This window comes from Carcharodon carcharias, chromosome 12 (genome assembly GCF_017639515.1).
Source record: "Carcharodon carcharias isolate sCarCar2 chromosome 12, sCarCar2.pri, whole genome shotgun sequence".
Taxonomy (NCBI): Eukaryota; Metazoa; Chordata; class Chondrichthyes; order Lamniformes; family Lamnidae; genus Carcharodon; species Carcharodon carcharias.
In genome coordinates, this window is record NC_054478.1 from 78701352 (window position 1) to 78718351 (window position 17000).

General features: G+C 43.1%; 1 protein-coding gene across 1 annotated transcript in view; it reads right to left on the bottom strand.

The window, feature by feature from the left end:
* The window catches only part of col28a2a (collagen, type XXVIII, alpha 2a), a 146023-nt gene that overhangs the window by 28533 nt on the left and 100490 nt on the right, over window positions 1–17000 (bottom strand). Inside the window, exons 24-29 of the mRNA XM_041201288.1 lie at window positions 13594–13662; window positions 12535–12603; window positions 11435–11503; window positions 10775–10843; window positions 10553–10621; window positions 12–92 (exon numbers count right to left, since the gene is read on the bottom strand). Coding sequence (XP_041057222.1) covers window positions 12–92; window positions 10553–10621; window positions 10775–10843; window positions 11435–11503; window positions 12535–12603; window positions 13594–13662 — 426 coding nt within the window. The remainder of the gene's footprint in view (window positions 1–11; window positions 93–10552; window positions 10622–10774; window positions 10844–11434; window positions 11504–12534; window positions 12604–13593; window positions 13663–17000) is intronic.

The following is a 17000-nucleotide window of genomic DNA, read 5'->3' on the forward strand; positions in this document are numbered from 1 at the left end:
TATACACTTACAGGTGCACCAGCAGAACCAGAATCACCCACATCTCCTTTATTTCCCTTCTGTCCTCTTTCACCTGTCAGACCATGGTCACCCTGCAATATAAAGTAAAATGTTGATTTCATGATCACCTGATTTTGATTGTACATTTTTTACATAATGAATTGCAATGTATTGGCTAAATTTAACTGTCCTTTTCATTTACATTAGATACTATATTATCAGAAAGATCCAAATTTTCCAAGGTCGCTCTTCTTCCTAAGAACAAAAGTATTTGGAGTGAGCACAGCTTACTTGTCTCACAAAGTCAACTCTAACGCATGTTCATGTAAGATTACTGAAACATGGGGTGGAATTTAATGTTGGTGACAAGGATCTCGCCCGCCAGCCAGAGAATTGGTAGGAGTCCCGCATCACCTCCGTTAGGGAAGGCTTGCTGGAATACAATACCCAACCGGCATTAACTAACCAGTGCAGACTTTCCCCAGGATTTAGGACCCTGGGGACAGAAATCCTGCCCCCTTCCCTCCAACCCCCAAGTGCTGCTTGCTGATCAGAGGCCAGCAGCTCCAAATTGCCAGTCAGCGTCAAAGGGAGAGGCAGCTGCTGCAAGTAATGTACCGACCAGAGGCCTAGAATCAGCGAGCGACCCAGGCAACAGATGAGTGAGGGCAGGATGGGGTTGTAGGGAGGAGTTTCTGGTGGGGGAGAGAGAGTTGGAAAAAAGGGCAGGAGGGTAGCTCTCAGGGGCCCCTCCTTTCCGATGCCGGCTCCCTCAATCAGGCATTGAGTGCCTTTCAATAATGGATCCACCCAGAAGCTTGCAAGCAAACCTGATAGGGTTTGTAATTACAGGCTCCCTGTGAAATGACTCCCCTGCCCACTGCTGGTTGAATGCGAATGATGGTGGGCTGAAGCCCTTAAGTATAGCTACAACACTGGCATCTCCCCGGCTATGTAGAAAATTGCCCAGGTATGTCCTGTACACAAAAAACAGAGCAAATCCAACCCGGCCAATTTCCGCCCCATCAGTCTACTCTCGATCATCAGCAAAGTGATGGAAGGTGTTGTCAACAGTGCCAGCAAGCAGCATTTATTTATCAATAACCTGCTCACTGATGCTCAGTTGGGTTCTGCCAGGGCCACCCAGCCCCTGACCGCATTACAGCCTTGGTTCAAACATGGACAAAAGAGCTGAACTCAATGTGAGGTGAGAGTGACTGCCCTTAACATCAAGGCTGCGTTTGACAGAGTGTGGCATCAAGGAGCCCTAGCAAAATTGAAGTCAATAGGAGGCGAGGGAACACTCTCCGCTTGTTGGAGTACCTGGCACAAAGGAAGATGGTTGTGGTTGTTGGAGGTCAATCATCTCAGTCCAGGACCATTGCAGCAGGAGTTCCTCAGGGTAATGTCCTCGACCCAACCATCTTCAGCTGCTTCATCAATGACCTTCCCTCCACCATAAGGTCAGAAGTGGGGATGTTCGCTGATGATTGCACACTGTACAGTATCATTCGTGACTCCTTACATACTGAAGTAATCCATGTCCATATGCTGCAAGACTTGGACAACATTCAGGCTTTGGATGATAAGTGGCAAGTAACATTCATGTCACACAAGTGGCAGGCAATGACCATCTCCAACAAGAGACAATCTAACCACCGCCGCTTGATGTTCAATGGTATTACCATCACTGAATCCCCCACTATCAACATCCTGTGGGGTTACCATTGACCAGAAACTGAACTGGACCAGCCACGTAAATACTGTGGCTACAAGAGGAGGTCAAGGGCTGTGAATTCTGTGGCTCGTAACTCATCGCCTGACTTCCCAAAGATTGTATGTCATCTACAAGGCACAAGTCAGGAGTGTGATGGAATGCTATTCTTTTGCCTGGATGACTGCAGCTCCAACAACACTCAAGAAGCTCAGCACCATCTAGTACAAAGCAACCCGCTTATATGGCATCCCTTCCATCACCTTCAACATTCACTGCAGCAACTCACCAAAGCTCCATCGCCAGCACCTTCCAAACGTACGACCTCTACCAGCTAGAAGGACAAGGGCAGTAGATGCATGGGAACACCACCTTCAAATTCCTCTCTAAGTCACATCGCATTCTGACTTGGAAATATATGTTCTTTCACTGTTGCTGGGTCAAAATCCTGGAACTCCCTTCCTAACAGCATTGCAGATGTTCCTGCAACACATGGATTGCAATGGTTCATGAAGGTGGCTCACCACCACCTTCTCAAGTGCAATTAGGGATGGGCAATAAATGTTGGTCCAGCCAACAACGTCTATATCCCATGAACAAATAAAAAAAAAGTGGGCATTAATTTCCCACTTAAGGGCCTCAAATAACATCAGGAAGAATGGCTGTCCATGAGCCTTCCTGCCCTGGACTTAATTGAGGTGGAAGTGGAGGGGCGGTGGCCTCCCCAACCCGCACACTCCTGCCCAGTTAAATGCTTCCCCCGCCACCAAAATCACAGTGCTGGGGGAGTAGGCATTAAATGCTGCCCACAGAGTCACCTCTTAATCAATCATCACCAGTTGATCTTCTAATTTACGGAAGATGTTTAATCTTCTAGCTTCTCTGAAAGAATTTCAACCAATGTTATTAATATCTCTATAGTTCTCATTTTTCCTTCTCAACAAAGATTTGACTCAGCTCCCTTTGAAAGTGTTAACTGACACTAAACCAATTGCTTCAGTTTGTGCCACAAACCTGCTAACTATAAAAAAAAACTTCTTTCTAAACTCTAATCTTTTTTTTGCTCATGTCTTCTTATCTTATATTCATCGTCCAAGTTAGATAATTTGATACTATGACCTAGGTTTTTGTCAAGTTGGGGCGACTCGAGAGACCTTTAAAATTGGTGGGAGGGACACAGATGCAGAAGTCCCTCCTCCATTTTTGCCGAGATGGGTAGGGGCATGGTGTGAATTGCATAGATGGGAAGCCCAAAACCAGCAAGGCCATTTGATTTGACTACTGCATACAAACACACCCAATTTTCATTGCTTCAATCATCTTTAACCCACGATTTTATGGGGGAGGCGTAAGTGCTCGTGAAGGGCGGATTTAAGTCTGTTTAAGTGTCATAATCTGAAGTGATTTAAATTCCCTGCTCTTTAAAATTGAAGAAAAATCAATCTGTCACTTTCACTTAGAGTAAAAAAAACAGACACCCATTGCTGGAGTTCATTCATTGGGAGGTCATGTGGTGTAGTTTAGAAAAAGCCATTAACCATCTGTTTTTTCAATTTCAATAGACTCCATTGTTTAGATTCCCAAGGTTTGCTATTATAGATGAGCCCATTATGAATACTTGGCTGAGTTTCAAAAGGCCTTTAACCAGTTATCTCAGCTGAGGGCTGTATAGACAATTTGAGTAACAATTTTAAGATGTTAATAAAGAATTAGCTTTCTTTGTGTGGTTAGTAAAATAGATGCTTGTATTTACAGCATATTGACCACTTGAGGGTATATATATTTTTGAATAGATTTAATGAATGTGTTTTATTCAGTATCAAGTGTGTTTTAGCGACAGCTTGTTAGTTTTTTTCATCTCCACATGGCTCCTGAGGGCTGTCCATAGTGGATACTGGATGAGTGGCTATGGAGGATACATGGGGAATATGAAGGGGCATGGAGATTTGAAGGGGCATGGGGAATTATGAGGGGGCATGGGGAATAAGGGGACTTAGGAACATAGAACTTGGGAACGGGGCATGCCATTCAGCCCTTTTAGCCAGCTCCGCCATTCAATAAGAACATAACTGATCTGATTGTTGTCTCAACTCCACTTTCCTGTCTGTCCTCCATAACCCTTGACTTCCTTATGTGTCAAAAATCTACCTAATTCAGCCTTGAATAAATTCAATGATCCAGCCTCCGCTGCTTTCTGGGGAAGGGTATTCCATAGCCCAATGACCCTCTGAGAGAAAAAAATTCTCCTAATCTCCATCTTCAAAGGGAGACCTCTTATTTTTAAAGTGTGATCGCTAGTTCTAATCTCCCCCACAAGGGGAAATATCTTCCTGCTATCCACCCTATCAAGTCCCCTCAGGATCCTATATGTTTCAATAAGATCACCTCTCATTCTTCTAACCTCCAATGGGTAAAGGCCCAACCTGTTCAACCTTTCTACCTAAGATAAGCCCTTTATCTCAGGAATAAGTTGAGTGAGTCTTCTCTGAACTGCTTCGAACACAATTATATGCTTATTCAAATAAGGAGATCAAAACTGTACACAGTACTCCAGATACGGTGTCAGCAAGGCCCTGTATAGCTGCCGTAAAACTTCCCTACTTTTAAATTCCATTTTCCTTGCAATAAAGACCAACATTCCTTTTGCCTTCCTAATCACTTGTTCTACCTGCATACTAACTTATTGTGATTTATGTATCACGGCACATGATCTCTCTCCATTTAAATTGTATACTGCTTTTCTATTCTTCCTGCCAAAGTGGACAAGTTCATATTTTTCCACGTTATACTACATCTGCCAAATTTTTACCCACTCATTAGCCTATCTATATCACTTTGCACACTCGCTACCTCCTCTTGACAACCTACTTTCCTACCTACCTTGGTAAATTTAGCTATCATACATTTGGTCCCTTCATCCAAGTCATTGATATAGATTGTAAATAGTTGAGGCCCCAGCACTGATCCCTGTGACACTTCACTAGTTACATCTTTCCAACCTTAAAAGGACCCATTTATTCCAACTCTCTGCTTCCTGTTAGCAAACCAATCCTTTATCTATGCTAATATGTTACCCTGTACACCATGAGCTTTTATTTTGTCTAGCAAACTTTGATGTGGCACATTATCAAATGCCTTTTGGAAATCCATGTACACCATATCTACAGGTTCCCCTTTATCCACCTTGCTTGTCACTTCCTCAAAGAACTCTAATAAATTAATTAAACATGATCTTGCTTCACAAAGCCATGCTGACTCTGCCTGATCCCATTATGATTTTCTAAGTATCCTGCTATAACTTCCTTAATAATGGATTCTAGCAATTACCCTATGACCGATTTTAAGCTAACTGGCCTATAGTTTCCTGCTTTCTGTCTTCCTCCTTTCTTGAATAAAGGTGTTATATTTGCGATTTTCCAATCTGCTGGGACCCTTCCAGAATCTAAGGAGTTTTGGAACGTTATAACCTATGCCTCTATCATCTCTGCAGCCACTTCTTTTAAGACCCAAGGATGCAGGCCATCTGGTCCTGGGGACTTGTCAGCCTTCAGGTCTAATAGTTTTCCCAGTACGTTTTCCCTTGTGATGATGATTGTTTTAAGTTCCTCGTTCCCTTCGCCGCTTGATTTTCAAGTAGCTTTGCAAGGTTTTCTGATTCTTCTACAGTGAAGATGGACACAAAATACCTGTTCAACACTTCTGCCATTTCTTTGATTTCTTTTTTTTAATATATTCATTCATGGGATGTGAGCTTCGCTGGCTGGGCCAGCATTTATTGCCCAGACAAGTGGGGAGTATTCTATCACACTCCTGACTGGTGAACAGGTTTGAGGAGTTACTCACTACAGAATTCCAAGCCTCTGAACTGCTCTTGTAGCTACAGTATTTATGTGGCTGGTCCAGTTCAGTTTCTGGTCAATGGTAACTCCAAGGATGTTGATAGTGGGGGATTCAGTGATGGTAATGCCATTGAACATCAAGGGACGATGGTTGGATTCTCTCTTGTTGGAGTTGGTCATTGCCTGGCACTTATGTGGCATGAATATTACTTGCCACTTGTCAGCCCAAGCCTGAATTGTCTGGGTCTTGCTGCATTTGGACATGGACTGCTTCAGTATCTGAGTTGCAAATGGTGCTGAACATTGTGCAATCATCAGCGAACATACGCACTTCTGACCTTATGATGGAAGGAAGGTCATTGATGAAGCAGCTGAAGATGGTTGGGTTGAGGACACTACCCTGAGCAATTCCTGCAGTGATGTCCTGGAGCTGAGATGACTGACCTCCAACAACCACAACCATCTTCCTTTGTGCCAGGTATGACTCCAACCGGTGGAGAGTTTTCCCCCTGATTCCCATTAGCTCGAGTTTTGCTAGGGTTCTCCTTGATGCCACACTCGGTCAAATGTGGCTTTGATGTCAAGAGCAGTCACTCTCACCTCACCTCAGGAGTTCAGCTCTTTCGTTCATGTTTGAACCAAGACTGTAATGAGGTCATGAGCTGAGTGGCCCTGGCGGAACCGAAACTGGGCATCAGTGAGCAGGTTATTGCTAATCAAGTGCCGCTTGATAGCACTGTTGATGACCCCTTCCATTACTTTGCTGATGATCGAGAGTAGACTGATGGGGTGGTAATTGGACGGGTTGGATTTGCCCTGTTTTTTGTGTACAGGACATACCTATGCAATTTTCCACATAGCTGGGTATATGCCAGTGTTGTAGCTGCACTGGAACAGCCTGGCTAGGGTGCGCGGCAAGTTCTGGAGCACAAGTCTTCAGTACTATTGCCGGAACGTTGTCAGGGCCCATAGCCTTTGCAGTATCCAGTGCCTTCAGCTGCTTCTTTATACCACGTGGAGTGAATCGAATTGGCTAAAGACTGGCATCTGTGGTGCTGGGGACCTCTGGAGGAGGCCAAGATGAATCATCCACTCAGCACTTCTGGCTGAAGATTGTAGCCAATGCTTCAGCCTTATCTTCTGCACTGATGTGCTGGGCTCCTCTGTCGTTGAGGATGAGGATATTTGTGGGGCCTCCTCATCCAGTGAGTTGTTTAATTGTCCACCACCATTCACGACTGGATGTGGCAGGACTGCAGAGCTTAGATCTGATCCATTGTTTGTGTGATCATTTAGCTCTATCACTTGCTGCTTATACTGTTTGACACGCAAGTAGTCCTGTGTTATAGCTTCACCAGGTTGACACCTCATTTTTAGGTATGCCTGGCATTGCTCTTGGCATGCCCTCCTGCATTCTTCATTGAACCAGGGTTGATCCCCTGGCTTGATGGTAATGGTAGAGTGGGGGATATGCCAGGCCATGAGGTTACAGAATGATTCTTAATTATTAATTCCCCAGACTCACTCTGGAGGACCAAAACTCATGTTAGTTACTTTTTTCCTATTTAAATAATTAGAGAAACCCTTACTATATGCTTTTATATTTCTAGATGGCTTTCTCTTGTACTCTTAACTTCTCTCTCTTTATTTTATCTTTTATTTATTTTTTGCTGATTCTTAAAGCCTATCCAATCTTCTGACCTGCCACTAATCTTTGCAGATTTGTACAGTGTTTCTTTCAATTTTATACTTTATTCAGCCATGGATGATGCATCCTTCTCAAAGAGTCTTCCCTTCTCACTGGGATAAATCTTTGCTGAGAGTTATTAAATTCTTCCTTAATAGTCTGCTGCTGCATCCCGTCCTACCTTTTAATCTATTTTCCCCAGTTCACTTTGGTCAACTCTGCCTTCGTACCTTTATTTAGATTTAAAACACTAGTCTTAGTCCTACACTTTTCACCTTCAAACTGAATGTGAAATTCTATTGTGTTATGATTGCTCTCACCTAGAGGCTCCTTTATTATGAGATTATTGATCAATCCTGTTTCATTGCACATTACCAGATTTAGAATAGCCTGGTCTCTGATTGGCGGTAGAACGTACTACTCTAAAAAATTGTTCTGGATACACTGTATCATCTCATTTTCAAGGCTACCTTTGCCTATCTGATTTTCCCAATCTACATGTAGATTTAAGTCATCCATGATTATTGCAGTACCTTTCTTATAGGCCCCACTTATTTCTTCCTTTATACCCTGTCCTACAGTTTTACTACTGTTGGGGGCCTAGAAACTACTCTCACATGTGGCCTCTTAACTTTCCTATTTCTTATCTATACCCATTTCTTATCTATACCCAAGCTGATTCTACATCTTGCTCTTTTGAAGTAAGGTCATCTCTGACTAATGTACTAATTTTCAGAGCTACCCCACCACCTTTTCCCAGCTGTCTTTCTGAAATATCAAATACCCTTCAATATTCAGGTCCCAGCCTTGGTCACCTTGCAACCATGTCTCTGTAATGGCTATCAGGTTCACACATATTTATTTCTATCTGTGCTAACAATTCATCCGTTTTGTTATGAATGATAGATACAAAGTCTTTAACTCTGTCTTTTTATCATTTTTGCAATCTCTGGCTTTAACTGCTGTTGCGCTCTTAAGTTTGTATGCTCTGTCCTTTCCTTCCACACTCCAGTTATCATCACTCAAATTGCTACCCTGCTCTCTCCCTTGTCGTTTCTCTTTAATTTACCACATCTCCTCTCACATGATCCCTTCCCTCCATTACTTAGTTTAAAGCCCTCTCTACCACCGGAACACTGGTCCCAGGTAGTTCAAGTGAAGGCCGTCACAATGGTACAGCTCTCACTTTCCCCAGTACTGGTGCCAATGCCCATGAATTGAAACCCATTTCTCCCACATCAGTCTTTGAGCCATGCATTCATCTCTCTAATTGATTTGCCCTAAACCAATTTGTCCATGGTTCAGGTAATAACCCAGAGATTATTATCTGATGTTTTGCTTTTAAACTTAGCTCCTATCTACTCAATCCCTAAGCAGAACCCCTTTCCTAGTACTATCCATGTCATTGCTATCCACATGGACCATGACAACTGGGTCCTCCCCCGCCTCTGCAAGTTCCTCTCCAGCCCCAAGCAGTTGTCCCGACCCTTGGTACCGGGCATGGAACATAGCCGACTGGACTCTCGCTCTCGGCTGCAGAGAACTGTGTTATGCCCCTGGCATAATACTATAAATTTCCTATTACTCCCTCCACTTGAATGGCTTCCTGTACCACAGGTGCCACGGTCAGTTCACCCAACCAACCTGCAGACCCTGCTCTCATCCACACAAGATGAAAGGACATCAAACCTGTTGAACAATTGTAAGGGCTGAGGCTCCTCCACTTCTACCTTCTCAACCTCCTTACCTGCCTCATTTGTAGGCACACCCTCCTGTCCCTGACCACTGACCAAATCAAAAGACTCTATCCTAAAGGGTGTGATCTTCTTCTGGGACAAATTTTCCAGGTAACTTTCCCTCTCCCTAAAGAACGGCAGTCTCCATAACTCAGCTTCCAGCTCATTGACCCTGAGCCCAAGCTCCTTGAGCCACTGTAGATGTGGCTGCCTTGGATCACACTGATGTCCATCAGTTCCCACATGGTATAGCTGCAACACTTCACCTGCCCTGCCATCCTTATCAGATGTTAATTATTTTTCTTAATTAGTTTATGTTTGATAAACCCTACTATTACTAATAAGCTTTACTAGTGCTAGTAAACCTTAAAATGACAATAAATAACTCAAGTTTTGGAAGAGAAATGAGAAAAAAATACTCACCCTGTGACCAATCACATGGAGAGGGCATGTGGTATGAGAGGGTCATGTGCAGGTGACATGGGGGTATGGATGGCATGGAGATGGCATGGGGGATATGAGGGGGTATGGAGGGGCTTGGGGGATATGAAGGCGCATAGGAGCCTGAGTATGGGTGGGGGCACAATGGAGTGTGAGGGGTGAGGGCTACACGACCTAACAACCTTTAATACAACTGGAACAAAGTCCCAGAGAACCAAGGCAAACCTTCTAACCAGCCCTCCTCAGCACTCGCCTGCCTCCAGAGGCAATGGGTCTGACTCCATCCCACTTCCGCCACCCTGGAATGAAGTTATGGCGGGTGAGGGCCATTTTAAAGGAGACAGGGCTGCTGAGTTGGAAGTTTCCCATCTTGACCTTTCTGTCTCCTTCATGAAATCTGGCCCCATAACTTTATTTCTACTTCTCATTATTTTAAAGACATTTGTGTTATTGATCCTCAGTTCTGAGGAATTGGTCATCTCCAGGCTGAGGGTGATGCACCTGGATCAACACTTCGAGCGAACATCTCAAGATACTATAACAACACCTGGACAATCTACACATGAAACACCACAGCAGTAAGGTGGTGCAGTCACATTGGGATTGACTTTAACATTTCAATGCCTTTCCTCTGTTTTGTATTGTGTTCTTGATGTTCTTGGACTCCCACCTGATGTTGATTAATATTGACCTGCTCTGCACTGACCCTGATCTGGCACTGCAACACCGTGCTCCCAAAGGATGAGCATGTTTGGCTTTCATTTAATTGCTTCCGAAATGACTGGCAGAGTTTTCCCTTTTTGAGGCAATGGTAGAATGGGAGGCAGGGTCCTGTGGCTTTCCTACAAAATTCTCCATCTGCCTGATTGTTTCTGAGCTTTAAGTCATTTTAAAGTTTACACATTGTTCATTCTGCCTGGAATATATCTCACAGATGGTTCAATCACAAATATGCCTTGTGAGAGGTTGCACTTCACCATCGTGGGGGCTTTGCATCATCTTGCAGGAGGCAGTGACAGTTCCTCCAACTTCATTGGGTGGTGGAAGGGGATGGCTTTGCTTGCCAGTAGGCAGTTGGCAATTCTGGGCACTGATCAAGAGAAATTTATCACAAAGCCCTATGTTGTCCACATACCTTAGGTCCCATAAGTCCTTCTCCTGGTGGTCCACGAGGCCCTGGCAATCCTTGAACACCTTGGTCACCCTGTTAGGTAATAATGTTAGTTTCAATTCTGTACTTAACAATGACACAACATTAGTAATACCATGAATTTACTTTTAAAAATAAATTACAATGTCCATCATAATCACAAATTCCATTCAAGGCATTTAATTTTGTTTATGTCATTCTACATACCTTAGGTCCCTGAATGCCTTCACCTGGAGGGCCCTGAGGACCAGGTGGTCCATGTCTCCCTGCTATTCCCTAAATTATAAGGGAAGATTATAATAAATTTGAATATAAATTTGAGCAAAGAATAACTAACACTTGCTGTACAATTGATTCACAGATGTTCAATTGCAATGTATTTGTGTGATTTGTGTATTTACTTGGATATTCCCTTCCTGTAAATGCTTTTCTTCTTGAATCTATTTTGTTGATTGAGCAGCTATCTTGGCTTTGTTGAGATCTGGCAACTCAGTACACATCTGAGGTTGATGCTGGGACAATCCAAATCTATATGGATCCATTGGATAAGCTCACTGAGCTTTGAAGAAACACACATTCACGAGTTGGACTGTGCTATCCTTAGTATTGACCATATGAAGCCATTTTGCAAGTTGGTGGGGGGATGGGTGAAATGAGAGGAAGAGTAAAACAAATAGGAAAACAACAAAAATTAAAGCATAAAACCTTAGGTTGTCTTCTTGTCCTGAATTAAATGTAACCCCTTAATTAATAATCAAGTAGTAGCTTTCTGACTACTGAGGAGATCATGGACATGTCTACTATAAACTCCCAGCTAGAGATTTTAATGAGAAAATAAAGCATAAAATGTAAACCAACTGACGATACCTTCTGACCTTGAAGTCCTTCTCCTGGAGGTCCAGCTATACCACTTGGCCCTCTTGCTCCTGGATCTCCCTAAAACATAAGATTTATCAGTGAGAATTCTGAATCTGTTCTTCACCAAAAAATACAGCAGAAGGAATGTGGCGTATTCATAGTGATTATTACAAATAAATGTAAATTATTATATAAATGTGGTTCATTTTTGCATTGGTAGTTTATGAAATTCATTCACAAGGCGGAAACAGGTTTTCCTTCCAATGGGGACATCTCTCATGACCGTACCAATCTGTTTATCATAGTACTGGCTTCTGGTGGTAGTCTTGACAGCTGGAGAAAACCAGCAACAAACTAGTCTGGGGCAGTGAAGACTTTGATTTTCCTTGTGGGGCTCAGAAAAGCTCTGCCTAGTTCTGTAAAGGAAAATTTACCATTTACCTTAGGAGTGGGGGTGGGGGGTGGCGGAAGGGGGTGGCAGTGGGGGGGCCTCCTCATCTTTCAAATGACTGCTGATCTGCCTTCATCTGTGGCATCCGCACTTGAGTCTGGGTTATCATTCAGTTGGGGTCTCACTGATGTAATTGGAACCTGATCCCGAGGCTCCCATCTGCTGCTAGTGGCTGTTTCAGCTAACTAGTGACCAGTTAAAAAAGGCTTGGGCCTTTCCTGCCAGACCAGATGGATTAAAATTAACCAAAAATGTTTTCTCATTGTCATTTTGATACAAGACAAATTTACAACATATGATCAGACTCATGAAATAAAAGCAGATAGATTTTATTTCCACTCTCCTAGACATAATGGCACAAATGAGCACAGGAGGACAGGGTGCACATCATATAAAACAAAAATGATTTGAATGTAAATCCTAATGTTTTCATTTTAATATTTATTTAACTATGCATTTTTTGTTCAAGCTACTTACTTTGATCTTTTGTACTGTCACATGGCTTTAATGGCAAAATAAATAGTTAAAAATTTCAATTACATGTAAAGTTTTAATTCTGTAATTAGATGTAGTTCATTAGACTTGTATAATTTGTCAGGAAAACACTAAAATAAAAATTCTTTCCTATATTAATAAATAAACAAGTGTGTTTAAATACCTTAGGTCCTGGGAATCCAAGTCCTACAGGCCCCTGTTCACCTGTAGGGCCTGGAAGGCCCGGCAAGCCCTTTCAATTAGAACATAAAATATATTTAGGTTTTCTCCACCAACAGCCATTACATTTTCACTAAAGACTTATAACACTGCCAGATGCCCGCAAAAGTGATTTTTTGATAAGAACACAGGAACATAAGAACTAAGAGCAGAAAAAACCCTCGAGCCTCTCTGTCCACTCTCCACATCCTTTGATTCCCTAAGAAACCAAAAATCTATCAATCTCAGCCTTGAATACAATTGATGGTGCAGCATCCACAACATCTGGATTAGACAATTCCAAAGATTCGCAACCTTCTGAGTGAAGAATTTTCTCCTTATCTCAGTTCTAAATGATCAAACCTTTAAACAGAGACTATGCCACTATATTCTGGATTCCCTCACCCAGGGAAACAAACTCTCAGTATCTACCATGTCAAGCCCCTTCAGAAACTTGCATAATTTCAATGAGTTCAACTCTCATTCTTCTAAAATCCAGAGAGTATAGCCCAATTTACTCAGCATCTATAGCTCAACCCTCCCATCCCAGCAAAAGATCTACTCAAGCTTTGCTATGTTGTCTCCTAGGCAAGTAATCCTTCCTTAGATAAGGAGACCAAAACTGTACTTCAGGTGTGTTCCCACCAAAGCCCTATATACTTGTAGCAAAATCTACTAAGAGGAGAAAGTAAATAAGAAAATTTTCAACTGGTCTAGCAGTAATGTAATGTTGAATGAAATTAGATTTTCTGTTATCAAAGTGCTTATTATCTAAACATTTAAACACCATTTATACTGCAACTTTAAGAAATTCCATCACATTTATTCAGTAAATCACAATTCAATAATTATTTATTTTTCATAGTTACTATAAAAATCTTTCAAGTTAGTCTGTAGTATATTATTCATCCATTCTGACATAAAGCTGCCATAATATTAAACGAAATTGTTCTGAGAATGGCAAGGACTGGCATGAACCAAAACTTAATTTTGCAATGTTAGGTTTCAATGCACAAATACTTACAGGTGCTCCTGGATAGCCATCTCCTTTTTGTCCGAATGGCCCCGGTGGTCCTGGGAAGCCACGATTGCCCTAACATTGAACGTCATAAATATAGAAAAATGATTTCACATGCTAGATGGCAATAAGTTGTACACATTTTTGTTGTAAAATAGACTAAGTTTTGTTATTCCAAGCTAATGGTCCTTCATGATCCAAGTGTAAGAAGAAAATTGAAAGTAGGATAAGAAAATTCCATATACCTGTCTTTTTGTAGGCCAGGTTCCATTTGCCCCAACATGGCTTCTATTCACCTTATTCAGTACCCTGAGGATGGCAACTAGCCATAAGTAAAAATTCTACAAAGGTAAAGCTCTGTGAAATTTGTTCAAAACACAAGAATATGAATTTGATTTACCTTCGCAACCTATAGGGCAGAGTTTTATGGGCCTCTGCTGGCGGGTTTTCAGATGGGGGTCCTATAAAATTACCTAGGTGGCCTTCCTGATGCCCTCCCACCCACCTATAATCTACAATTATATGGGGTGCAGTGAGGCCTAGGGCAGCCAAATAATGGTAACTTAGGGACTGCTTCCTGCTCCGGCCTTAATTTTGAGGCCAGCGGGATGGGGTTGGGGGAAGGATTGTGGGATGCCTGGCAGGTTATCCAGCTCAGAATGCCTCCATCAGGTTTTGAGGCCAGGCCTCCCCACCCTGAAGTAAATAAGATATCTAGAATCTGTGTCTGAACAGGTAACAGATCTTTTTAATTAAATAGGGAGCCTCATACCTGTTTGTGGCTGCCTTTGTAAAACTGGGCTGCACTAAAGGAAAACATGGTCTATGTGCAGCCGAAACAGGAAATTGCCACCAAATATGTAAGTTTTAAAAACGTACTTACCTGAATGTGGAGCTCGGTCAAGTAGCAGGGCTCCTCCTGCGCCCTCTGCAGTGACAAAGACCATTGCCACTCTCCCCTCGGACCCCTTTATCAAAGTTGCCCATCTCGCAATCACTACTTCCTTCCAAATCACTTCCTCCCTCCCAGTACCCACCTGAATGCTGTTGCTAGTGAAGCAGTAGCCAAAATTGAAATTTGCTTCACCAGTGAGCTACCTGGAGACTTCCAGAAAATGCCTGCAGCTCAAGGCTCTCGTAAATAAGGCCAGAGTCAGCTGGGCTTCATGCCTACGCATTCCGGCTAATTTCTGGGCCAGTGTTTTTCATACGTTTTGGGGTGTAACCTTCAATTCTTTATCACTTAAACCAAATATTTATCCTGGTCTTTTTCTCAAAGGACAGAACATTTGCATTTGCTGCTGGAAGTCAAATCCATATACATATTGTGCAGCATCTTTTTCCAATCTGTAGTTTATCCTGAGACTTGCTCATTTTGCATTTGTGTCTTTTCATTTTGTTATCACAGTCCAATAAACACCTCTGACATTTACATTATATTTACCTTGCAGCCTCTGAGACCTCAGTGTGGCAGGCAGCTGATCTGGCATGAATCCCTCCAATGAGAAACTTCCCTTGCAGCAAGACTGCGTTGGGCAGTCATCTTGACCTGGTTCCATTTTACTAACGGTCCCTCCAGACCCATCTCTGCTCCTGCCACCTAGGGCCAATAAAAATCAGCCCCAGATGTTCCTCAGTACTCAGTGAGGTAGACCTTTGGCAGGATTTTTCGCTGAGCGGATGGGTGCATGCCCACGCACTCAAGCGTAAAATGATGCGCGATGACGTCAGGCGAGTGTCTTGATATCATCATGCACTCACATGATTTTTCAGTCAGCAGGCAGGCTTGGGAGTCAGCAGCACGCCCACCGACAATTAAAAGACCTATTAAGGCCATTAAAAACGTAATTGAATTAAATTTTTCGCTGCCCGTCCAACCTTACGGTTGGCGGGCAGGCAAAAAGGCCAAGCAGCCTTTGCATTTTTAGTGAAACCTCATCCACCGGTGGGATGAGGTTTCGATCCGTCATTAAAAAAAAAATTTCATCCTAATTTCTAACATTCAAAAAAAGCATTCCAGAAATTGCAAGTACTTCAACTCTAATTAAACACAAAAGCAACAGTGCAACAGGAGGTTACATTCCAAACATTTGCGAAAAGCAAAATTCCTGGAGTTTTAAAAGGATCTTTGCCTCAGGGAGCTTTTCCAATGCGCACCTGCGTGCACGTGTGAAGTTTGCTCTTGCCCTACTCCCCCCCTCCCACACAGGCAGCACTGAGTGCTAAGGCACACATTTCACCTGGGCGGACCTTAACTGGCCCGTCAGCGTGAAATTGCGGTCCGGATCCGATTGCGGGCGGCAGTCAGCTTCCCACCCGCCCCCGCTGAGCCCACCTGAGAAGCGAACGATCCTGGCCCTCGACTTTGTGTGACAGCGTAAAATGGGTCCTATTAAGTTTAAGTCAATAGAATGAAAAATCGAGAGAGATGTAAAATAGGCTCCCATTTCAATCACTACCACCCATTATCACACAAAGTCAAAACCACCCCGTGAGTATTATGGGAATGCAAGTTGTTGCGAATATCATTACTTATTAACCACATGGAGCATGATGACAGTGGAATTCACTGTTAGTTCAACTGCTACTCCAAAATTGACTACAACAACACCAGTAAATTAGCATTAGGTTGTCCCTCATTTCCTTTCTCTCCCCCTCCTCCCATGCTCCAGTTTCTTAGGTGCTCTACCATATAGCTGATGGCAAGGGCTGACCCTCATGTTGGCAAGATTTTGTACAGATCTCCACAAATATTTAAGCCCTCTGCCAAGTGTTGCAAGGCTTCTTCAGAGTGGTCCACCTAGCAGAAGCACTGTTTCAATATGCCAATGGTTTATGCTTTCACATGCCTGGCTTTCATTGTATGCGCTGTGCACATTTGAATGAGTTGTACACTGGATTCATCAGCCATGTCGTCAGTGAATAGCTGCCAGTAGCCAGCCTTTGGTTTGCTCTGGTAGCTCCAATGCAGCTGGCACAATGGACAGAATGAAGGAACCTTGACTTCTGTCAGGAGACTGGGCTCTGACCTGCAAAATTCATGTCCTATGATTACACATTAGCTGAGTGTTGTGGGAGCAGAATCCCTTTTTATTCTAGTCTAGGACAGAGGTTATACATGGTGCTTTCAATGTGCGTGCAGTCAATGGCACCCTGTACCATGTGCAATCCCAGCAAAGCCACATGCTCGTTCTGTCTGCTTTTCTTTGGCACAAGAGAATGAAATATAGCTAGTCCACACGGAGCAAAGAGCCTCAGTAACCTCCCTCACACAACAGTGGATGGCAAACTGCAAGATGTTGCAAATAATTTTTTTTATTTGTTCATTGGGTGTGGGCATTGCTGGCTATGTTATTGCTCATCCTCGGGGGAGAATCTTCGGCCCTGGCCCCACCCCCGCCCGTCAAGGCATA